Source organism: Micropterus salmoides, unplaced genomic scaffold, assembly GCF_014851395.1.
Source record: "Micropterus salmoides isolate LMB-PRFRI ecotype aquatic unplaced genomic scaffold, ASM1485139v1 Ms_hic_scaffold_5, whole genome shotgun sequence".
Classification (NCBI taxonomy): domain Eukaryota; kingdom Metazoa; phylum Chordata; class Actinopteri; order Centrarchiformes; family Centrarchidae; genus Micropterus; species Micropterus salmoides.
In genome coordinates, this window is record NW_024044237.1 from 29,965,039 (window position 1) to 29,989,167 (window position 24,129).

General features: G+C 36.8%; 1 protein-coding gene and 1 long non-coding RNA gene across 2 annotated transcripts in view; one reads left to right on the forward strand and one right to left on the reverse strand.

Annotated features, from left to right (window-relative positions):
* The window catches only part of prom1a (prominin 1a), a gene marked incomplete in the record, with an annotated part of 146,107 nt that overhangs the window by 57,706 nt on the left and 64,272 nt on the right, over positions 1-24,129 (forward strand). The window contains 12 exon segments of the mRNA XM_038699126.1: positions 6,304-6,424; positions 7,154-7,217; positions 7,569-7,658; positions 10,150-10,379; positions 10,816-10,890; positions 11,131-11,194; positions 11,484-11,643; positions 12,055-12,207; positions 13,051-13,174; positions 14,374-14,477; positions 15,177-15,261; positions 18,394-18,540. Coding sequence (XP_038555054.1) covers positions 6,304-6,424; positions 7,154-7,217; positions 7,569-7,658; positions 10,150-10,379; positions 10,816-10,890; positions 11,131-11,194; positions 11,484-11,643; positions 12,055-12,207; positions 13,051-13,174; positions 14,374-14,477; positions 15,177-15,261; positions 18,394-18,540 — 1,417 coding nt within the window.
* LOC119888528 lies at positions 18,789-23,489 on the reverse strand. The gene is made up of 4 exons (XR_005441895.1): positions 23,077-23,489; positions 21,845-21,936; positions 20,938-21,325; positions 18,789-19,850 (listed from the first exon to the last, which is right to left on the reverse strand). It is a non-coding gene; the product is annotated as an uncharacterized LOC119888528 (long non-coding RNA).

Below are 24,129 nucleotides of genomic sequence, written 5' to 3' on the forward strand. Positions count from 1 at the left end.
CTACAAATGGCACAGCTGCAAACGCACTTTATGCACAGCGTAATTTTGTTTGTAATATTATTTGTTTTAGAATAATTAAAAAGATTACATTAATACTTTTCTTACTGAGAGATAAGATAATAAGAGGTCCAGTTCCAGCAGTATAAAAAGCAGGTCTGAAAGGCGACTGTCCCAGCCTCTCAACTACAATCACACTGAATGCAGGCCATTGTTGGGAGTTTGTAAAAGCTATGGAGCCACCAGACCATGTAACACTCAATACCCAGCCCCCAGTATCTAGGCCACTACTGGGCACTGCACTAGTTTGATGCTCTTCTTCATCTGCTGTTGTGGGGTTTCCATCCTGAGGGAGAGTTTCATGTGTCATTTGGCTTTCGCTCAAACAGGAATTACAGCCCTTTTACAAAGTTGCCAGAGGTAAATCTTACTCCCGCTGTGTTTTAATTGTCCCCTGTGGTCAGCAAGAGACACACTATCAACAAGCAGCCATACGGTCAGGCACTCATTGGCCACAGTTTAAGCTACCGGTTCACTTTAGGACTTGCTGATAATGTAAAAATGAGTGCTGTTGTGCTGCTTCATCACATTTCTCTAAGAGCTGAATTGATAAATGTTATTTTTCAGTCATATTTTAAAGAGTTACTGCTACCATGAAATGACTGTCTAACATTTTGGAGAGGATGGTTAAGTAAGTGAAAGGTACTTGTGTCAATAATTGTGTGAATCCTATTGGATTCAATAGGAGTTTCAGTATTACGCCATAGTCAGAATGTGTAAGTGTGTAATTTTGAGCCTGAACTTCACATCCTCTTTACTTCTCCTCTTTATGCATTTTTCTATTGTGTAAATGAGTTTTATAAAACTCTGTTCAGCAGAATGCACTGGGTTATTTCTCTACCATATGTAATATAAAAGACATCATTTATTTTAAAGTGAATTGAAGGTGATGCCGCAGGGCAGTTGTATCTTTATTAGAAGATGCTGACATGTTTCCCGTTGCCTTGATTGAGACATTTTTAGCATCAATGAGAAAATGGGTTTTTTCACATAAATTCACTCAGGAGGGCTCCTCTATTTTCTGTTTTTCAGCTCTGGCATGCCTTGCTTGTCATCACAAGTTTGTTGTTTGTTTGATCATTTTTATATTCATACACAAATATGTATTTTCTTTCCCTTCTTTCTGATTTATCTCCTAACTTATTTCAACATTTTTCAAACAACAAATCTAACTAAACAAGACTACCAAATTCAAACTACACCAAACTTGATTCTGCTGAAGTAAGGTGGACAGCCATGTACTACACAACTTGTTGGGAAGCGATTGGCATTTTTCTCAAAGAGTCTTTGTTTGGCTGCAGATTCCAGTGACCTTGCTGGACACCGGCATGGAGAGGGAGTGAGCAAGAGACAAAGGAAAAGAGAGGGAGGTGGATATAGGGAGAGGGGGGAGGACTGAGGCCAAAAGAGGAGACAGAGGAAGAGAAAAAAGAAGACGGAGGAGTGCTGTAGAAAAATGAAAATAAAACATGAGCATGAGAGATAGAATAGTAAAAGAAGAAAACAATAAAAAGTCTGTGCAAGAGAGATTGCGAAATAGAGGAGTAGTGAAAAAGACATAGATTAAAACATACAAGCCAGAGCAGAAAGACAAATAAGAAAGGGCTAGAGAAACAGAAGAGAGGAAAGTATCGGCTTTGGCGATAAACTCGCAACCAGAGACAGAGTGGGGAAGGTGTGTGTGATTGTCAATTTGTGTATGTAAAAGAGAAAGAGACAGCATCTGTATAGAACTGGTGTACTTATATGAGAGAGAGTGAGAGAAAAACAGAAAGAGGGCAGAGAAGTGTTTGACAAAAGGCTTTTGTTGTAGAAGTGGCCATTTTGAATCTTCTCCTGGTTCCGGATGGCTCCACTTCACTGTGGCCCAGCCTAGTTGTTTGGCCTAGTTTCTCATTAAGTCTCCACTTACACAATGACACAATGACAGCGTTTACTCCGTCGGCCTACTCTCTATTTATGGAAAACATCATCACAATTCCTCCAGACATGGCGCAGCTCGATGTGCACAGATGAGTTTCCCTCCCAAGGGCAGCACATGATCTTATAACATTTTTGCTCTTTGAAGGTTTTACCAGTGGTTATGCAAGTTTAAGCCTGTTAGCCACAAATTGCAAACCATTTTTCAACAAGGATTGTTTTAAGGGGTCTTCTTCTTTGTCGATTTAAAGATTCTGTGGCATCCAGGTTTTGACTCTGTGACTAAACAGCTACTACTTTAATGAAAGGAAGAACTTCTCTTATAAGTTTTGACTTAAAAACTGAAAAATAGCGTGCCAATGAAATGCGCTCCTGCAGCAATCTCAAATGTTAGTCGAAAATAACAAGTTACGAAATCGGTCAAAACAGCAACTACGTTATCAAACAACAAACTAATGGTGGCTAATTGCTCACTGAGACTGATAAGCTATCTCAAGCAGGTTTTTAGCTGCTACACATTGATTTTTATGCTGCACTGGTATCAAAAGGAACATGTTGGCAGACATTTCAGTTTAGTATGCAATCCAATCATTTAAGTTATTTATCAAGCACAGATGCCAAACATTTAATGGTTCTAGCATCACAAAAACGAGGATTAGGTGATTTTCTGTGTTTTATATATGGTTTTAAATTAAAAAGCTTTGACTGCTAGACAACACGTCACGTCACCTTGGAATCTCAGTGCTTGTGATGAGCATTTTTCATTATTTTGTCAATAAAAATATTTATTAAATTAATAATTGACAGAAAAATTATTATAATCAAACTACTCTCTCTGTATTTACACTGCTACACACTACACACTGGAGGGAAAGCAGCCACAGCGTAAAAACCTTGGTTTGTTTCGTTCAGTGCGTCCCGAGTAGGGGAGACCGGGTATGGTTGTAACATGGGGAGAGGTGTAACAACACCAATTCCGCCAAATAGAGATAAGAGAGGAGTTTGGTGATCATTTCAGTATTTACCTTCTTCCTCCCCAATCAGGCCTGGTGGTTATCAAGTCTAGAAACAGGCATATTCAGAATATATAGAGGAAAAAAATGATTTTGAGGTAAGAAAGTACATTTTTTGACCAGGAGTATTTTTTGTTCTATACTATTGCAGATAGAATTGTTTGACTTATATTAGATTGAAATGGAGTTTCTCAGGCAACATGTGATGCATTTTTTCCTTTCTAATTTCAAACCGCTATGGAAATACAGCTAGCTAAACAACCCACCCCACCCTGACAGGGGTGTCTTTATCTTTAAATAGTGTTACAACCATCCACGATACCTAAAACTAGGTACTTTCTTGATTTTAATATTTTCCAGATTGCCCTATGCGATCTGGGTCCACCAAACCCGCACTCCAGGGTTATCAGCATTAATTTGTCAGCACTATGACCAGTACTCCCCATTCACATGTTGGCGTGTGTATCGTCACTCGACCTTTTCCATTCTCTGTCTCTGCTGGTGGAGAGGGTAGAAAAGTGAATGGGCAGCTTGTGAGAAGTGCCTGTGCGCAAGAAGAAGTCCCGAGCTGGTATACGTACCGATGAATACCGGCTCACTGACTGTGACCCTGAATAAGAATATACACACATTGACACACACACCTCTTTTTAGTTAGACCTAAGTATGTACAGACATGTTCTTTAATTAGGAACATTTTAGTAGTATTTATTAAGTATACCTTTAAGTAAGTTTATTCTATAGATAAATTTACATACACATATTGTTCATGCACATGAGTCATCAGACAAAGTCTGTTACAGCAAGAGAGAAACATTGTTCTTTGATATCACTACCTGTTTTGGAAGATTATCATGTAGTGTGGCATCTATTTTTGATTCTTTTGTGATTGTTACAACTTACCCCAGCATGTGTTACAACCTACCTCGCTATTGGGGTAGGTTGTAACAAGGGAACACATTGCATTTGACATCAACTCACGAGGTCTGTGATATTCTTTAAGAGGATTGAATTGGTGCCATTTGCAGTGAACGAATGTGGGTACTTTGTATAAAAATTTGAGAACTCTAGCTAAAAAATTCAGTGAGTTATAGTTGCTGAAGCAAAAAGTGTTACAACCTACCCGGTCTCCACCTGAAAAACTGCTTTGGGAAACCCCAGCAGAAACAGATACAGTATGCTGGAATGACCCAGACGCGATGAAATGCCAGCAGATCGTGCATGAATATGCAAAATGTGATTTACCAAACCTAAATGCAATTTCACGTAGTAGTGCACAGATCACGCGTAAAATTCATCCAGCCAGAGGGAACAATCACCGACCTTCCGCACCGTGCCCGGTCGCTCCACGATCTCCTGTCCTTGGCCCTCTCTCCGATACCTGCAATGGGTTGTGTCGCTATATTACGACCGGCGCGCTGTGAACAGTTGGTGATCGTTACCTCTGGCTGGATGAATTTTACGCGTGATCTGTGCACTACTACGTGAAATTGCGTTTAGGCTTGGTAAATCACATTGCGTGTAGTAAATAAATGTATTTGCATGTTACGCCCCAAATTGCATATTCATTAAGGCAAAAGTACTAAATGAACAACAGGTGCTATCTTGCGCTTTTGCAAGACGTCATTCTGCGTGCACACCGTAGTAGATCAGCATACGTGCTAATTTGCTAGTGATATCAAGTTTGCACACGTTTTTACTCACGCAGACCTTTAGTAAATCAGGCCCTCAGTGTATTAAAACACTGTACAATCCCTAATGTGATAAAATGTCTGCAGCATAATGCAGGTTAGATTAGATTGGATTTACAGGATAATATCCTGAGACTTATACGGAACCAACTGCTGATCACGGGATGTAAAAATGAACTTCTCGCACAGACACACAACATCTTCTTCATACATTGACAATAAGATGATGAATGGGGCATAACCTCACTTTGCATGCACTTCAGTCAGATACATTCACACAAGCTGTTGTGCATAAATACACACAGATACACAGAAACACAGACTCACATTCAGAGAACTGTCTTATTATACAATGAGTCAGAACACCCTGATTCGTCTCCATTGATCTAAACCCTCCCAGTAGCCTCTGAGTCAGTCCTTTTGTCTTTCCTTTCTACAAGTCATTTTACATCATTCATAAAGCTGCTTATTCCACTGAAGCATTTCTATAAATGAGATTCACCGTTATACAACTGTACTGTCAGAGCTCTGAAACTTCACAATTCATCGTACAGAAGTTTACCGTCTGTTATAAAGTTAATCACCCCATGAATCCCGACTATGCTCACTTGCACACATCCATGCAGCAATAAAAACATACATGTACACACACACACACATACTTAGATGCATAGTGGTTGCAGCGAGATGCTGAGCTGAAAATTCAGCTGGGATGAGAGTGAGTCATGGAAACAGCTTAATATTACAGGCTGTCTTTCCCTTGATGTTGCTCTAGCTAATTAAGCCTTGTACCAAGCTACTCAGGTCTGTTTGAAGTATGCAAGAGACTCGCTGTAATGGTCTACTTTATGGAATACTGTGTTTTCACATTTAATTTGAATATGTTTACAACCCAAGGACCTTAGATTATACAGATAGGGCCTCAGAGCTTAATGTAGATACACCTGCATTTCCTACTATGAGTTGATTTCCAAATTTCTTGGGAAATAAAATCTCCTTCATCTGTTTATTATCTTAAAAATGCAGAAAATACAGTCTACAACCAGCCGCTTGCTTGGGGGGGGGGGGGGAATAATAATAATCATAATAATTTTTGTGCTCCCAGTAATTTTCTATGATTGCTGAGTGTGAATGTGTGATTTTTTTTAGTTGATGTATGATTTCAGAAAGACATATTTATGAGGTTTTCAGACTTGTAATGTATACTACCTATTGGCTTTAATGTGCTGCTTTTCTCACTCTGTAAGAAATATGAAAATGCTCGACTTGCTGTAAATGTCCATTTCTATACTATCAATAATTGAAACTGAATTCATTTTGAAAGAGACAGATAAGATAACCAATTATGTTTTGATAACCAAACATAACTTTGATTGCAATAATCCTTTTGTGTGATGCTGGTTGTCAAGAAGCTCATTCTACAGGTGCACTTATAAGAAGTTAATAAAGAAAATATTAAAAGTAAATGTGGTGGTGCACACTGACCTCTACTGTTAATGACATGTCATCACCCTATTCTGTAAAACATACCCCTGGGCTACTGTGTTGAGTGATGTGGGAGCAGCAGGGTCACTTAGTGGCACGTGGAGACAGAAAGGTCACAGTGTTTGTCATTTGTTTAGGATCGGAGTGCTGTGTGCATATGCTGCCAACCAGAACCTGAGCTCTCAGGTGAAGAACATACGGAGATTGGTCAACAGTAACATGAGGGACCTGCACACCTTCGCTAATGACACGCCAATGGTGAGACAGAATTATTCTATAAAACGTGTAGCATTATCACTCTGCTTTGTGTCCTACAGCGCCAACACAATATTAAATACTAAATTATGAAAGCAGAAGCAGAGAAATGCAGAGTATGTGCTGTCAATACAAACATAATCATTATATTGTACAAATCCTACAAGTTCCATTCTATAACAAAACTGTCAATTGGACAGCAATTGTTTTGGTGATTAACAACCACTACTAGTTAAAAAGGGTTCCGTTATAGTTGAATGAAAAGCCAAACATTTCAAATTCACTCAAACAAGGAATATTATTGGTATCTGTGATAGGGTGTTAAGAGTAAAAGGCAAATGTATAAACCAGTGTGTGTGCTTCTTCTGTGTCCGTCTGCTACTGATTCTAGTCATGCCTCATTTTATCACTTTATGTGCATGTGACGGCTACATATTTGTATCATTCTTATTCCATGACATTTCAGAAGCCTAGGTTTTAAATCTCACTTTACTTGTGTGTTTTTAGAAGAAACATCCAACAAAATGCTCAGTTTGTTTAACATTGTTTAACGTGTGTTTATGAAGACCAGTTGTATTTTGTTTAAAGCTAAATATTTTTCTCCATTTCATTTTGACAAATAACATGAACTGAAATTGTGCTATTCTTCAGAGTGCTGTGATGAGACTAACGAACTAATTTTCAACTGCTTCTATTTGTAAGACACTGCTCTGTTGTGTTTCCTGTTTGCAGCAAATTGATTACCTAATATCCCAATATGCCACAGCAAAGAACAAAGTCATCTATGACCTAGATAGTAAGTAGACCTTCCTCTGTTCTTCTGATAGTGAATTAAGTGTACAGAAACGATTACAGAGTTCTTGCTCTTGGTTGTATATCGTGCTAATTTTCTGAATTAACTGTGTCTACTTTCTTTGACTTGTTTTCACAACAGATTTGTGACATAACTAGGTCTAGATAGCTACAACAGTGACTGGTATAGAGGATCCCTTAAGTATTTATGCTATTTTCCTGCAAAATTACTGAATGCAGTTCTTTCCTGAAAGTTAAGACCTGCAAAAGCAGTATTAAGTAGCAAACATAATAAAGAAAAGGACTGACAATTTTATTGTTCTCTTCTGTTAATCTGACGATGCATTCTCTACAGATATAGGTCCATTATTGGGAGGAAGGATACATGATCAGTTGGATAAGGAGGTCCATCCTGCCTTGGACAGAGTTCTCAATATGGCTGCAGGTATATCCACATAATTTTCATTTTTTTCATCCTACTTTGTTATAATATGATCATGTTATTGTAAGCTGCAAGCTACTGAATACAGGCAACAGCTGCACTAAAAAATATTATGAGTCAGTAAGTGACATATAATAAACTGCCGTATTTGCAAATGTTGTCAATTATTTAGGATAATCGCAAGTCAGATTATAACCTTGATTATCAGATTCCCCCCGACTAAATGTATGCTGTAATACGATTTTAAAACTCTACTGAAGATTGTTAAGACATATTCTGCATTGTGAATATAATATTTCCGTAACATTTTTTGGAATCTACAGTAATTTCAGTATTTTTTTTCTCAAAGGTCAGTGAGTTAATAAAGCTGTCACTTGTAATAATCATTCAGAATTTAATCTTTATATTTTATGCTTTTTTATAAAGTGAAAATCGAGAGAGCCATCAAAGGTAATAAATCAGTCAATGGACAATGACCCACAATCCTTTTACCCCTGACCTTGTGAACCTTTGCACTGGTGTTGCTCCTGTGATATGTTCCCTTGTGATCTTCCTTGAGCACACGGACCTATCTGAACCCTGAGTTACATTTCAGGTTACGACGATCAATTAATATATTAAAACTGCACTACGCAATGTGTGACTGGTGACCACAAATGGCTGATAATGTTGTTGGATATTATGTTGCATGATATCTGCCATGTCTTGGATTTAAAGAAGTCATAGAGACTTGTAGGGAAGGAAAACAGGCCGCTGTCTTTAAAGAGTCTGGATTCATCTCCAGCATACGCAAATGATTTTCTGCTAGTGCTTTCACCAGATAAATACTGTAGTTTTTATGTGCAAACAGAATGAATCTGAGAGGTTTTTTTTCCATTTATGCATATTAACAAATATGATAAAATCTTGCCTAGTGCAGTTTTAAGTTAATGGCAACATAACCTGCACCTGGACATCTCCCTTTTTACTCCAATTGTGTTAACCCACTGTGAAGTGTGACCTGTCCTGTTACTTTATTATAACTCTTTTACCAGAAATTAGTTCCTCTATGTATCACAACAAACAGCTGTATATGGATGTTTCGAATACATGGAATATACAGGCTTAAAGCACAACAAAAACAAATAGCGGTCAGCAAATATGCTGATAGTTCCTGTGGTAAAATGCCTGACCACAGATGACTGTGAACACAGTTTGTGTCCTTAATGTTTGTGTATTTTGTGTTTGTGTAATTGTGTTCCTACTGGGGTCAGAGGACTTCAGTATAGTATAGATCGTAGTGTGTTTTATTAGATATTTGAACTGTTTGAATGCTAAAGACCAAAATAATTGGAATTAAATACTGCATTTTTCACTGAGGCATAAATAGAAGTGAACATGCTAACTATTTATGCATTTAGCTCATAGCATCCATCTGTGTTTTCTCTCCCTCCAGTGCTGCTAGGCATTTAGCTATGTAATAGTAAATTCACCATTTCCTCTCCTGCATCTTTTATACGAGTGTTCAAGGATGCCAGTGTTTTTTTTGCATTCTTTATCCTGTTAAATTTTGAATGTCTGCTGCGGTTGTCTTGTGATGCATTCAATTGCTGGGGAAAGAGTTAGTTACTAACACCAACTATTTTTATTAAAAGCAAACAAATTCATTAATTCATAGCATTACTGTTTGGCAGTCAAAGATAGTAGAAAATTTTAGAAGCTGGAGATTCACACAAGCATATGAACACGGCAAAGACACACTCCTTGCCAAACTCAATAACAAGCGCCAAGGCTTGGATCTGAAACTCTATTTGATAAACTCGGCTCAGGCCTAGTCTTTACAAGGAATGAATACTTTGTGTCCTGCATAAGTCTGTGCTTTTCTGTAACATGAGCAAATATTATACAAACTGTCTTTTTGCTGTGTAGCTTCATATTAAAAGGCTAATTTGTCATCCTTGATGCCACTTTCATAGGTAACTTATCAATAGATGATTGTACTACTATACTAGCTACTAAATCTGTTTCACTGGTTAAACATAAAGTTATTTGACATTTTTATATGCCCCAGAAACACTAGATTCATAAAGTTATTTTACTACTCTGAATATAAGTTTGCATTTATACGCTTGCTGTTATAACAATTCCCAAAACTTTCCCATGACAGAACTAAAAGATTTCAATAAAATATTCACAATTCCTTGTGTCATTTTGTAGCCGAGCTACACAGTCTAAAGCTCATGAGAAAAAAGCCTCACAAATCATTTAATTTGACCTCAAAATATAAGTTAGCTAATGAGAAAAGTGTACTTGTTTTCAATATAGCTGAGTAGGTAAGACTATCTAAGTTTGCAATGGAAAGAATTGTCTCACTTCAACTTTCCACTTTTGTGGTAGGAAATTTATGCTATCAGTCGTTTCTGTTGATGAGCATTTGTCCTTCACATCCTGGTTTTCCCCTCATAACAGCAACCCAATCCACTTTCAATCTCATCTGTGGTCTCTTTAAATCCAGCCATGCGAGAAACCAAGGAAGCCCTGGAGAACGTCAATGTGGGTCTGGAGGTCCTCCAGGAAGGAACAGGGAAACTCAACTTCAACCTGAGTCTGGTCCGGAGCAACATCAACCGCACCCTCAACGACCCAGGTTGTCATGACGAGGAGTCAGACGCCACCTCTGCCCAGCTGTGCCGCAACATCCGACAGTCACTGTCCCAGCTGCAGATCAGTGCCAACTTCACACGGGTACATGACTGAATGCAACACTCTAATATGCAGATTATACAGTAAGCTATGAACACAAATGTAATTATTCTTCCTAAACAACCATGGGTGTTTCCAGACCATGAACTGCGATGGCTGAAGAAACTGCAACTTTTTTTCTTACTCAAGTTCTGTTAAATATGTCCTACTGTTTTACTATGCTCCTTTCCAAATAGGATGTTTTCAGCCATTTATGTGATAACTTCTATCAACTACATTAAAATGTGAATATGTGTTGAATCTTGGAAATGGAGTCTTAATACACTGATTTGGCTTTTACCGACTGCATGATGTTCTCTAGCATTACTGCATGTTAGAAAAGGGACAGAGATCACTGAATATTGATATGAGATTGTTGAATGTTGATAATTTCTCACTGTGTATGTTAATCAGTGTTTGATTGTATGTTTATATTTAGCTATCCAACGTGAACGCTCAGCTGGAAAAGGTGAACAACGTCTTGAGAACAGACCTCAGTGCTATCGTCCAGAGGGTGAGTCTGGCCCATAAATCTATAGATATTCTTACACTGTGAATTGTGTTATGTCAGCGCAGCTCTAGGAGCAATTTAAAAGTTGTTTTTCAGTAGGTGCCTTGTCTACTTGTGCTTCCGTTAGTGATTTCCAGTATTTTTCAGAATGCCTTTCATTTGCCATTTATTAAACTAAATAATGACCCTAAAACAACATAATGGACCATCTAACCCCATGTTCCAAAACATTTCCTCTCACAGGGTTTTTCCTCTTTGAATGACACACCACATATGGTGATTGAACAGACCAGAAGTGTTGTGGACAGTAAGTGACATTTTACACTTTTGAGCAAAATTAGGTGGATTTGAAGTTTGAATCTGATGTTGAATCTAACTTAAAATGTATAACATTTGTAATCTTTCATATATGCAATGTGTTAATATCTTAATAATTTAACTTAATATCAACCTATCAGAAACCAGACAAACCATTAACAATTGAGCATATTTCTGAGTACTGAATTACAAATTTTACAGCTGACAGCTTCCTTTATTTTTCCTGTATCTTTAAGTATCCATTAACTGATGGATTAATGGATTGATCTGTCTCTCAGGTGTACAGAGTTTAGTGGACGGCATTGGCAATAACATCAGCAGCTTTTCCAAAGTATTCCCTGTTCAGAGTTGCCTGTCCAACTTCACCATCTTCATTAGCCATGCCCATGCCAAGATTGAGGACTACTACCCTGAGATTGACAAAATGGACTTCTACAGGTAAACTGACAAAAACAGAAAAAAACCCTATAAGCTGTAAAAATAAAAAAAAAAAAGTACTGTGGGCATTGTCTTGATGCTTGACATTTAGTTTCATGCTGTCTGGCTCGACCATACTCTTTTCACAAGCTACTGTAAAAAAGAATGTATGCTGTGTAAGCTTGCACTGATATTTAGCCTTAATGAAATATGCATATAATTTCTGCATTAACTGAGTTGAAAATAGTGAAGCAAAGAAAAAAAACAGCTTTGTAGTACATTTTCCTTTTATATTTCTATCAGCAAGGAGGTAGGGCTTCATTTTCTTGCTCAAGACCTTTTAGCAGGACACACATATGCTGATCACTTACTTACGTTATTTTAAGGCCACAGTGGAAGTTTAAACTGTTTAGCTTTTCCTCCTGCTTACAGGTGGATTGGCTGTATTGCTCTTTGCTGCATGGTGGTCCTGGTCCTGGCCTTTAACTACCTGGGCCTGCTGTGCGGCACCCTGGGATACGACAAGCATGCCTCACCTACGACACGAGGCTGCATCTCGAATACAGGCGGAACAATGCTCATGGCGTGAGTCTACCACATTTGAGATTTCAAACTGAAGATGGTGTTGCCAAAAAAAAACATTTTCAAGTCAATTTGATGATGGTACATCTTACAACTAATATTTTTAGTACTACTTCCTCTTATAATAGGAGAACTACTAGCACTTGAATAACTGCTATTACTTCTACACTACTACAACTGCCACTACTACTACTACTTCACTAGACTATTTACTGTACATGCTACAGTACTTCTAAAAGGTAAAGAATATAAGAGCATATAAACAAAATCGTGTAAAACCATGAACATCTGAAGAGCAATAAACAGCTAAGTTGTCCTGGAGGTAGTAGCTAATGCAAACAAAGCAAAATACAAAAATGTAATATATCTGAACAAACTGATGCATTGCACCTGTTCCCATAAGAATAACTTGCATGTAAAATATAACATTGTGTTTGCACAAGAAAGTTATTTATTTATACACTATAAATGTTTCCCACAAGATGAAAATGTACCATATTTGGAATTTTAGGGGCTTATAAGGCAACAACTTTTTTTATGTTTAAATTATTTTAAAATAATTAATAAATTTTTGTAACTTCCCCCAATGTATTTGAAATGTCCTGTTTTTTGTGCTATAAATTTGAGATACTGATACAGATCCAAGGTAAACTGATATTATAACTACTAATGCATCTTTTAATTCCCCTCTTCCTCTTGCACAATGTTTACATCACATTTTACATTAGGCTGACACTGCTTACAGTCACTGAACTCCAATCTACCCACTTACACTACTGCTACACCTTTACCTCTTATTGTTCCATACTTCGATATACCTGAGGGCCTGTCTGTCCTTCTCCACAGCGGCGTTGGATTTAGCTTCATCTTCTCCTGGGTGTTGATGGGAGTGGTGACCGTTATCTTCCTGGCTGGAGGAAACATGGAGAAACTTGTTTGTGAACCCTTCCACACCAAAGAAGTCTTCAAGGCAAGTCATTAGTCCAGACACGAGACAGCGGTTAATCCCCCTAAAAATAATAAGTACAAACAGGCACCTTCACTGCAGGACATGTACAGGAGTAATTTAACTGAATTTTCATACACAACATGTAATTTTATGTTTGATACATACAAAGTGCCCTGGACTCTATGGACTTAAATCTGTAGTGTTCATATACAGTACCCAAACCTCTAAATGAGCAGACAGTTAAAATTAAGACACCTCCTCTGTACTATTTACTGCATACAAGTCAGTGACCTTCGGGTGGTATTGTGAGAATAGCAGTTGCGCCCAGTTGTGGATGACATGATGTTGTTTGCATGAATCCTGCTGCAGTTGAGCCAACTATGGTATAGAACAGGGGTTTGTGTGAGGCGGGCCTCCCTAGGGGGGCTCCAAACAGTTTCAGGGGAGGCTCAGTGAATGGAAATGAAACAATAGCACATTACTTATTGCATTAGTTATCAAAAGGTGATGACATAGAATATGTGTGAGAGTTCAGAGATACAGTAGTTTAGGGGAAAAGTCCCCCCCCCCCCCCCCCCATCAGAGTCAGAAACTAATAAATGGCTTAGGACAGACCTTTTTTAAAACTATTTGGTGTAGTCAGACGTTATGTCAAACAGCAATATTCGGCTATTTTGGCTCAAATGTTGAGTGTCTATGGGATAAGATATTATAATCATGATCTCATAGACATCCAGGAATTGAGTGAAATTTACCAAGTAAATTAAAGATGGGGGCGGGGGGCATTTCCCAAGCTTTGTATGAGGAGACACCCGCAGTCTCAGACTTTGAAAACCCCTGGTATAGAACATCTAAATTTGGCTCCTTTGAAAAAGGTTATAAAGCAAATTTGTCTTTTGAAATATATTTTCTGCCTCTCAATTTATCGGATCTCAGTTCCTTATGTGTCCCTCTCATCTTTCTTGCTCTCTAAGTTCAGGAAAACTGAGTGGAAGATTTATACAATATTAGTCAGGATTAGTTCCACAACCAATTATTACAGTACAACATGGAAAGATTTACCAAGCAAGAACACTGCTTTGTTTGGGTCTGAGAGTTGGTCTTGAATAACCCTGGTCTTAAATTGAGTCAAGTGTATTTCATTTACTGATACATCCTATTTGCTTCCCATTACAATTACTGATCACACATCCTCTTTGCTGGATCTCTTAATTCGCCAGGTCGTGGACAACCCATATCTGGTCAACCCAGAGTGGAAGAACTTCATCCCTGGCTACATGTACAACGATTCCAACCTGGAGCTGACAGCAGAGAGCTTGTACAGGCAAAGCAAACTCATTTTTATGTATTTAGGTGACAGTGTTGTGTCTGCCACCTTTCAGAAACAATGCTTTGGTGATGATTATTCTCCTCACAGCCTACTGCACATCTGTCCTCTCTAAATTTCAAGTTTACGTTTGGTTGCAAAACTGAAAGGATTTTGCAGCAAGACAAGCCATTTATTCAATTATAGGCTGTAGAATTTTTCACATTTTGTTTAAATTGCTATTAACCTTGCGTTGCTCATTAGCATAATATTTCTAAACTATCCGTGCTGCTTTTCTTCAGCCTCTTTCTCAGTGATTACATCAGCTTTCGTCATCTCCCTGCAGTGAGAAGCTGCATATTCTCAGTATTGGGATGGAAGACCCACAGTCATTATATTTCCAAATAGAGCAGTGTTGCTTCAACAAGTCTTCACCGATCAAAAAGCAAGCACTTCTAATACTGTGTTCATTATGTGAGTCTATATAGTATGTGGCTGCCTGAATGTTATAAAGGAACTTTTATCTTTTACATATTAGCATATAGTCCACGCTTTTGAGGAACGCTTTTCTATCAGGGAACATGTACTTCCAGTCAATTTCACTTGGTGGCAGTAAATATTTTCACTCTGAAACTTTTGACATTTCCTCTCTCTCCCCCTCTCTTCCTTTTTCTCTGTTATACCTGTGTATGTTTGTTGTATGTGTGCCTTTTTTAGTACTTGCAAAGAGAACAAAGGCATCTACTCAGCCATGCGTCTGGACAAGGTCTTTAACATCTCCTCTTTCCTGAACACTACAGTGGTCAGTAAATTCAAGACACACCATTATTCTGTCATTTGCTGTTGGGACTATTTGAGTGTCTTTGTATAGATTTTTTTGCCTTTACCCAATAGAGGAACTTAACTGGTGGAGACACGGCATTTAAAAATAACCAGAAGTTTTACTACTTAAGACAAATTACAAATAATGAATATTAGGCTAGGAAGTGTTGCTATAATTTAGCCTAACTGATCAAACATATGTTAATTTCATAAGTTCTGATATCACTTATGTGTCAGAGCAGAAAATTTTGCTGACCTCACAATACAGTTATGTGATTAAAGTAAGCACACAGTAAGGGAGCCCTGTATGCTACTTTAGCTCTGTTTTCTAGGTATGTATGATAATTTCCTACTGTAAACTATACTAGTAATCGTCATAAATTACTATTATGGTCAGGTAAAATACAGTGAATCAATGCACTGTGCTACATGCTCAAACAAGGGTTAGAATTAATAAAATATGCCACTTCTATATGCTAACAGTGATGCTGTCCAGAAATGTCCATCCATGGCTGCAGCATTTCATTAGCATTACCTAATGACGTCTTTGCTGCCAAACCAAAGTGTGTGCTGATGGCCAATAGCTGGTACATGATTCAGCCCTTACCTCAGTGTGTGCCTGAGACATTACATTAATGTAAGTTCCCAGTTCTTTTTGACCCTGAGCCAGCCACTTCTGCCTGCCTGAGACATTCAGTACTTTCCTGCCAGTTGGCAAGATTGTTTTGGCTCGTTTTAGCCAACAACAATAGTCCCATGCTGCATCTGTTTCTGCACACTGGTCATTTGTCTTCATTTAAAGCCTGCAAATGTTTTAACTTTCCATAATTGTGACACCCTAACTGACAGAATTTCAGTAAAACAGATTATGAGTCAGTTATTTTAGCACTTGCACAGGCTATAAAAACAATTCTTAAGAAATGATGAGAGTCTCTTAACACAATAAGTAAAACAGACTGTTTTTTTGGATTTTTGCTGCCAGAAACCTTTCAAATTGTGAATACTTGTCACATCTAAATGTTGCCTTATTTTTAGTCTGATTAACAACATGCGTTATCAGTTCACTTCAGAAATAAAAGGTTCTGGCCGGATTCTCAGATTGCCCATGTGATTTCATACATTAATCTTATTCAAGCTGGTCAATCACACTCACAAGTGATGCATCAGCTTGATGATGCTGTAGTGTCACTTTTGTCAACATGATCATTAAATTTTGATCAATTTAAAAAAAAAAAAAAATAGGACACATGACCTACAAATACAATGTCGTGTAGGTTCATAAGAAGTTACTCAATATAGACTTGCTCAAGAATAAAATTAGGAAATACTTTCTGCATTGACTTTATATGTTGTTGCCAATGTTAGCATCAAAATACAACTTTACTTGCTGTAACTCCCCTTTCAAAACAGTTTTACTTATCATCCCACCACAACAACAGAAACATTCGCAACAAGATAGCGGCTAACGTCAGCCTTTACTTGGCTAGCTAAGTTAATACTTTGGAGCTGCGTTAGCTCATGGCTAATGTTGCTCTAAAGTGTTTCAGCTGAAGGAGCTTTATCTTGCCTAACAACGTCCCTTATTTAGCTAGTTGTAGGAGTAAGTTAAATGCAAATCGTACACTTTTAAGAAATAATACATGTTCAACATTTTGAACTGACGATGTGTAATTATATTTAAAATGACTGTCAAAATATAAACTGACCATTCACAGACATTCATCTCATATTATATATTTAATATTTTTTCTTACTGTTGAACGCACATGAGAAATAACGTCCATGCGTGCTACTGCGTCGTATTGCTTTGAGTTGATTGGTTGATCAAGAGAGCAGAAATACCATTGGTTATGGTTTATCCAATCAAATTCCTTGCAGGTATAAAATGAATTCAACTAACCTTTCCGTTTAGGCCTACTTTTGGCGCGCACACACAGATATTAGCGTTGATTTTGGATGTATTTTAAACAGTAGATCATGATGTGCCCATTTTATATCTCTGTCAGGCAATACTGTATGATTCCGTGTGTCTTGACCATAGACTGTATATAAGAAATCTGAAATCAGTACATTGTAATTATTCGAAGCAGTACTGCTAATGGCTTGGTAATTGTAACAAGTGATTTTCTTTGTCTCTGTTGGCTTATTCCATTAGCACACTGTCTCGTTGCTTACTGTAAATTAAGCCAATATTCACTTTTTTTGCCCAGTAAATAAGTTTCACTAATTGGATTGTATTTACACAAAATCAGCTTAAATTTCTAAATTAAAATGCTTTTCGCATTTTACTTTGATATAAAATCATAATTTCAGAAATGATGGGTATTGTTACCAATGAAGCATTCTGAAAAACAAATTGAAGATTTTTATATTCAGTAGAATAACTTAGTAGGGTGGACATTTTTTTGTCCTGCCCATCCACATACAGTGTCAGTACCATGTTATCTTAGGAACAAACAACTTTACTGCCAACATTTTTTGTTATATTTGCTTTATAGTGCCACAAAATAGCATATGTTCTTGTTTTTAGTGGTGAAATTGCACATTACTTTTCAAAACATCCCATTTAAAAAACATGTTGCCCAACTTATGTCTTTCTATGATTATGGCTTTCAGAACAGATGAACAAATAAAACATTATAAACAATATTACAAAGCTCTTTATAGTTATTGACACATAAACTTGTGGTCTTAGACATTTTGCTTCTACACGTCTGCCTGGTAAGAATAGTTTGTTGTCTCTTAGTTTAATACCTAAGAATACTATTGAAATGGGATATGTGTCTTCCATCAAAGCAAAATTTTCAATATCTTTGGTCTCCCAAGTTCCAACATTGTTTTTTTTTCTTTTATTATGTTAAAGATGTTTATTTATACGTAAGGTAATTGATACCTGAGGTGATTAATATCCATGTTTTTTTAGAAATCTTGGCAAGTGATGTAACTGTTTAACCATCAAGCTCCAAAATAACCACTCTACCAAATGTTTTGATGTTAGGTCAAGAATATAAGACAATCAACACACTTCATTACACACAACTCAACATAAGGCATTTAGCAACAATAGAATAAGCTTTAATATTTAAACAATAAAGCTTTTTTGTGTGTACAGTTTACTAAGGATGTGGTGAGTCAGCTGGACAGTGTCAAGATCGACCTGAGGGGAATAATCCTGTTAGAGGCAGAGGGCAAGCAGAACCTCCTGGATTTCTCTGAAGCCGGGCTGTCAGAAATCAACTATGCAGACTACCTGGAAGAGGTGACACACGTATACTCACACAAACACAACACAATAAACACAAACAGATGCACATATCTGACACATCTGGATGAGCGGACCCATAAGTACCCTAACAGCAAAAATGAGAGGAAACTTAAAGGGACACCCCCAAATTCAGAAACTGAAGGAATGAGCTGAAAACACATAAAATACAAGGGCAGACAAACATGTACACAGTAAATAAATATGAACCAACTGAAAGTTAGGAAATAAATGTCAAATTAATCTTTTTTTTTTTTTACTGTGAATTGAACCAGTTAGTTTGCAATATGTGGCTATATGACATCAAGAGTTGGCTCTCTATGAATACCAGTTTATTTGTGAAAGATCAGTGTAAATATTGGCAATAGATTGTTCTATACATATACTAATATTATTGTATTACACTTGTACTATAATGGTATGCTACCAGAAATAGCTTTGTTCCTAAGGCTTGGTTAAACAGCCTCCTCCCTAACTATCGGTTAACATACAGCAGGCAGTCATGCTTTACCTAATATGAACTTCGACATGACACAGTACACCGGGTCCTGTTAAGGACCACTGAAGCTCGTTTATCCGAAAGGATTCCTGCCAAGGCAAAGAGTGTGTAGGAACAAGCCGAGACTTGGCATTCACTGTCTTCCCCAACACTACCTGTCAGGTTCACTTAGATTTACTTCCTGAAAGCAAAAGGACTCAGTTCAAGTGTACCATCTGTCCTGAAACACAACTCACACACTCTCCAAAGTCAGGATGTGAGAATTTATATCCAAAAAATGTGGGAAGCTCTCCATGTTGCATTTTTTGTACTTATTACGGAATATAATTTACTCATGTCTCAGATTACAAAATGTTAGAGCCATTCAGGTAAAACATACTGTAAGTCACCATCAAAAAGCACTCATACAATTATACAGGTTTCCAACCACTTAATTTACTTGTACCAATTAAGATCTACAGCTAATAAGACTGATTTGATCTTGGCCATCAATTAAGTGAGTTATATCTTGCAGCTTTGCAGAAAGGTGAGAAAGGGGATATATTTCACATTAACACAGCAGTCAATTTGTGAAGTACAAAAGTAGCCAATTACTTAATGTATAACAATATTTTAAATAAAATTATTTTTTCACAAGAATATTTGTTTATTTAGTCTGACCCCGTTGAGATGTAGTGAGAGCAAAAACAGTGATCGTGTGCGGGAGCCAGACATACCTAAGCACATTGAGCTTGTGAGGGTCCAGCTGGTCCTTTGAGGTTTTCGTGACCTCTAAGCCCTCTCAGTGAGGCAACAATCCCAGGAAACTCTAAAAGAAAAGAAATGCAGTTGCAAATGAGATATAATAAATATTAAGTTAGACCAGTACTTCCACCTAGTTTAGTTCATCATTTGCGTATCATTATAAACACTGTAATTCTATTCTTATAGCAAATATATATATCTGGCAGCTTTGCAGAAAGGTGAAAGAGGGGATATATTTCATTTTCATTTAGATAATACATTTTTACGCCATTGAAATTATACACTTGAGTGTTACCTCCTTCAGAAAATACTGGAGGAACATGCATTATTTTGTTGACCTGTTTTTAATCAGCTCAGTCTTATTCACGTGAAGCTTCTTTATTCACTTTAACTTAATAGTTGTTCCAAGGAGCAGTGGGATTTTATCTGCTAACAAAAGCAACACAATGACAAAAAATAAAAGAAAAACCTTTCTAATTTTGTAGCTAATAATGGACATCCCAAGTGAAAAAGAAATATACTTAAGTAGCACTTTTTTTGGATGCACTTATCATTTTTTAATTGTACTATAGTAAGTGTATATTAAATGTGTTATTAAGTATAAGTGTCATTTTAGAAATACTTAAAGTCAAGTTTAAGATAACTGCAATATACTTTAATATACTTAGTTGTGTTAAAATTGACCTATTTTAAGTACCTTTACTGTAATTTAAATATACTTTTTTAAATTGAACTTAAAATACCCTTTTGTGCTATACTTGAAGAACAGTTTAAATATATTTTAAATGTGTTCCCTAAACATTTTTATTACCATTTCAGCATATTAGTAATTTATTACAAGTATACTCCAAGAGCCATTATTAATATCTTGGGAAGCTGCTTTATGAAACCATTCAGTATGAGAATAATGCATTAAAAATATCTTGCAAAATGCCCTTTTAGCATAATAAAAATCAGTAAAAAAATTCATTTTACAACACACACACATATAGAAAACTAAAAAACTTTAATTTTGTGTACATTAAAAGGTACAGCAGCATGTATCACATCTCTCCCAAAATACCTTCAAATAAAAATAAAATCAGTAAAATGATGACATACGATCAGTATTACTGAAAAGTACACTATACACATCCCATCATTAATGTTACCCATGGGGTCCCTCATACGCCTCGGACTCTGGGCCCGACTCCGATGACCTCACGGCAAGCCGTCCCACTCCTGACACCATATGCAGCCAATGGCGAGAGCAGTCACCCTGCCCAGATTTGAACACAGGTCAACAGGGTACCAAACAAGCAACTTTGACAGCAACGCCAAAGAGCCAGGCTTGTTGGTATGGCAGTCCAAGCGCTTATTCAACTGTAGTGAAGGTTCTCCGTCACAAGCATACAGTACAAATGGTGGAACCAAGCTGAAACAGAAAAATGTCACAATCCTTATCCTTGGAGTGGAAGGTACTGACTTTGAGTAGGACTTGTTGCATTTTCTGCGACTGCAGACACTATGGGATTTGGAAACTGCTTTATCACACAGCATCTGTGGAAGGGAAAAGGAAATATTTTGTCTAAATCAAAGCAATATTACCTCTAATTAATTAACAACCACGGTCAGATTTTTTATTTTGTTTAAAGTTGCTGAAACACATTATGACATCATGTCTAGCTGTTCTGATAATGTTGTTTAGGTCCAGGTGAAATGGTTTTCCACAAGGGACCCCTCCCAGTTAATGCTCAGTTCTTCCATTACAACATTATCAAAAACATTACATAAACACTTCGGTACATTCAGCCAAGGAGCTGTATATCATAAAATGTTATTAAACAGGTACAACAAATAACACAAACATACAGACTTGCTTAAAAACTGTTCTGTCTACATGTCATTTCACATTAACACAGCAGTCAATTTGTGAAGTACAAAATTAGCCAATTACTTAATGTATAACAATATTTTAAATAAAATTATTTTTTCAAAAGAATATTTGTTTATTTAGTCTGACCCCGTTGAGATGTAGTGAGAGCAAGAACAGTGATCGTGTGCGGGAGCCAGACATACCTAAGCACATTGAGCTTGTGAGGGTCCAGCTGGTCCTTTGAGGTTTTCATGACCTCTAAGCCCTCTCAGTGAGGCAACAATCCCAGGAAGCTCTAAAAGAAAAGAAATGCAGTTGCAAATGAGATATAATAAATATTCAGTTAGACCAGTACTTCCACCTAGTTTAGTTCTTCATTTGCGTATCATTATAAACACTGTAATTCTATTCTTATGGCAAATCTTTATTATTATTATTCTTTATTTAATTTTCTTGAGCTAAGGCAGGAAATTCCAAATCTGGGTTTAATATTAAGTTGGTTAAAGTTTGCAAAGGGTAGGTTCAACTTTTAAAAGTTGAATACAGGATCTATGACCATACAAATATACATAAAGTTGAGCAGTATTTTACATAACATCACATGCTATTATATTGTGTGGTCAGGCATTAGTACACAAAAACATTATTTCAAGAGCGTCTTAAAACAATTCTTACATATGCGTGTACACTTTAACATTGCTGTTATATCTGAGTGCTGAGGGATTGGTCACTGTAATGATTACCCCCTCCATGGATGCAGTGAAGAGAAATCTCTAAAAAAACAGTGTACCTTTAGAAGATTTCCACTTTTGACTAGTCTAATGCAGATGCTTAGCTGATGATTCATAGTAGCTTCAGCTAAACTTTAGAATGAATTTATACAAAAATGATGACAGTGGTGATGTCTTTACAGACTACATGGGCAGGAATGATGATTACAGTGAGCAATAACTTCCTGTAAACATGGACATGTGAGTATTAAGGTAGACTATAAAAATGTGAACATTTAGCACACAGACAGCAACATATTAGTTGCATTTATTACTGTGATAAAGACCTCACTGGTCACTTCAACAGTGCAAAAGCAGAATTGAAGGCTCATACACACACATGCACAGGCTGCCTTGATAAAATCTCGTGCATCAAATTCCAGCAACAAGTTACTGAGAATGTATATTACAGAAATTTTAGTAAAATTAAAAAATGCCTTACAGCAAAAAGCAATACATTACTGTAACATTAATTGCGTTTCTTTTGTAACACTATTTAAGGCAGACGCAAGTTGCTGTCTCGATTATGAAGCTATTAAAATGCTGATTAACGTTAGCTAACAAATATATTAATCCACGTGCTAGCATTAGCTAATGCACACCAGAGCTATCCACCAAGGAAAACATTTTTAAACCCAGACTGAGCTCAACTTTAGTTAACTTACACAACTGTGTTGTCTTGCGAACAATAATAAACTTGCCAAGAAAGACGATTCTGGCAGTCTCTGCGTCTGTCCTCTCCTGCTTGTACTTGCCAGTCACGCCTCTTTAGCTCTTTTCACATTTAACTTCTACAGGGAATTGACCGGATATTCTTCTCTTCTGTGTTCTTTTCTTATTATGTCTGTGGTGTCCACCTTCGCAAAGCCCGAGTCGGTAAAGTAAAACAAAGGAAACCTGAGAAACAAAATTATTTCTGGCCAAAAATAGATTCCTTTTAAACGACTGCAAACACGTTAACCTTCGTGAAGTGGACTTTCACGCTGTGTGATTGGGTCGTCGATTTGAAAACCTTCATTCTGATTGGTCAAATTGAATGCACTGCTAGTGGGCTGGGCGGGAGGAACCACTTCGCCCCTGTGTACATGTGTTTACTGTTTACAAACAGAAACAAGTATATTTACATTATGATTTAAAGTATGCATATTTCTATATGTTGTTGTTTGTTAAGTTAACAACATGTCCTGCTTCCTTTTGGGCCAGGTTACCCTTATGAAAGAGGTCTCTGATCTCAACTGGCTATTTACCTGATTAAAAAAAATTTAAAGAAAGAAAAGAAATGAAAAAATAATAATGTGCTTTTCAAAAATACATTTTAATGTTAAAAAAAAAAGTTTTAAAAATAATACTTCTGGAAATCAGGCTGAAACATGTGGCAATTACATAAAATAATTACAATATTTTGCAGTAGCCTACACAATGAAGCATATTTGGCAATATATTCTTAACCCACTAAAAGTGTAATTGTTTAACAATGTACTTCCACAAAGTACACCTAAATAGTATTTACTAAGAGTTAAATAAATATATTTTTAATAAATAGACTAAAATGTTGTGAAAAATACTTTTACTTTTATTTAAGCATATTTATTAAAAGATTAATTAAGTATATATTTATTACCAATTTATTCAAAGTATACTTTTGAGAAGTATGTTAAAGCTCAGGATAATATATCTTTAATATACTTATAGTAAGCATGTTAGGATTATGAATGTAC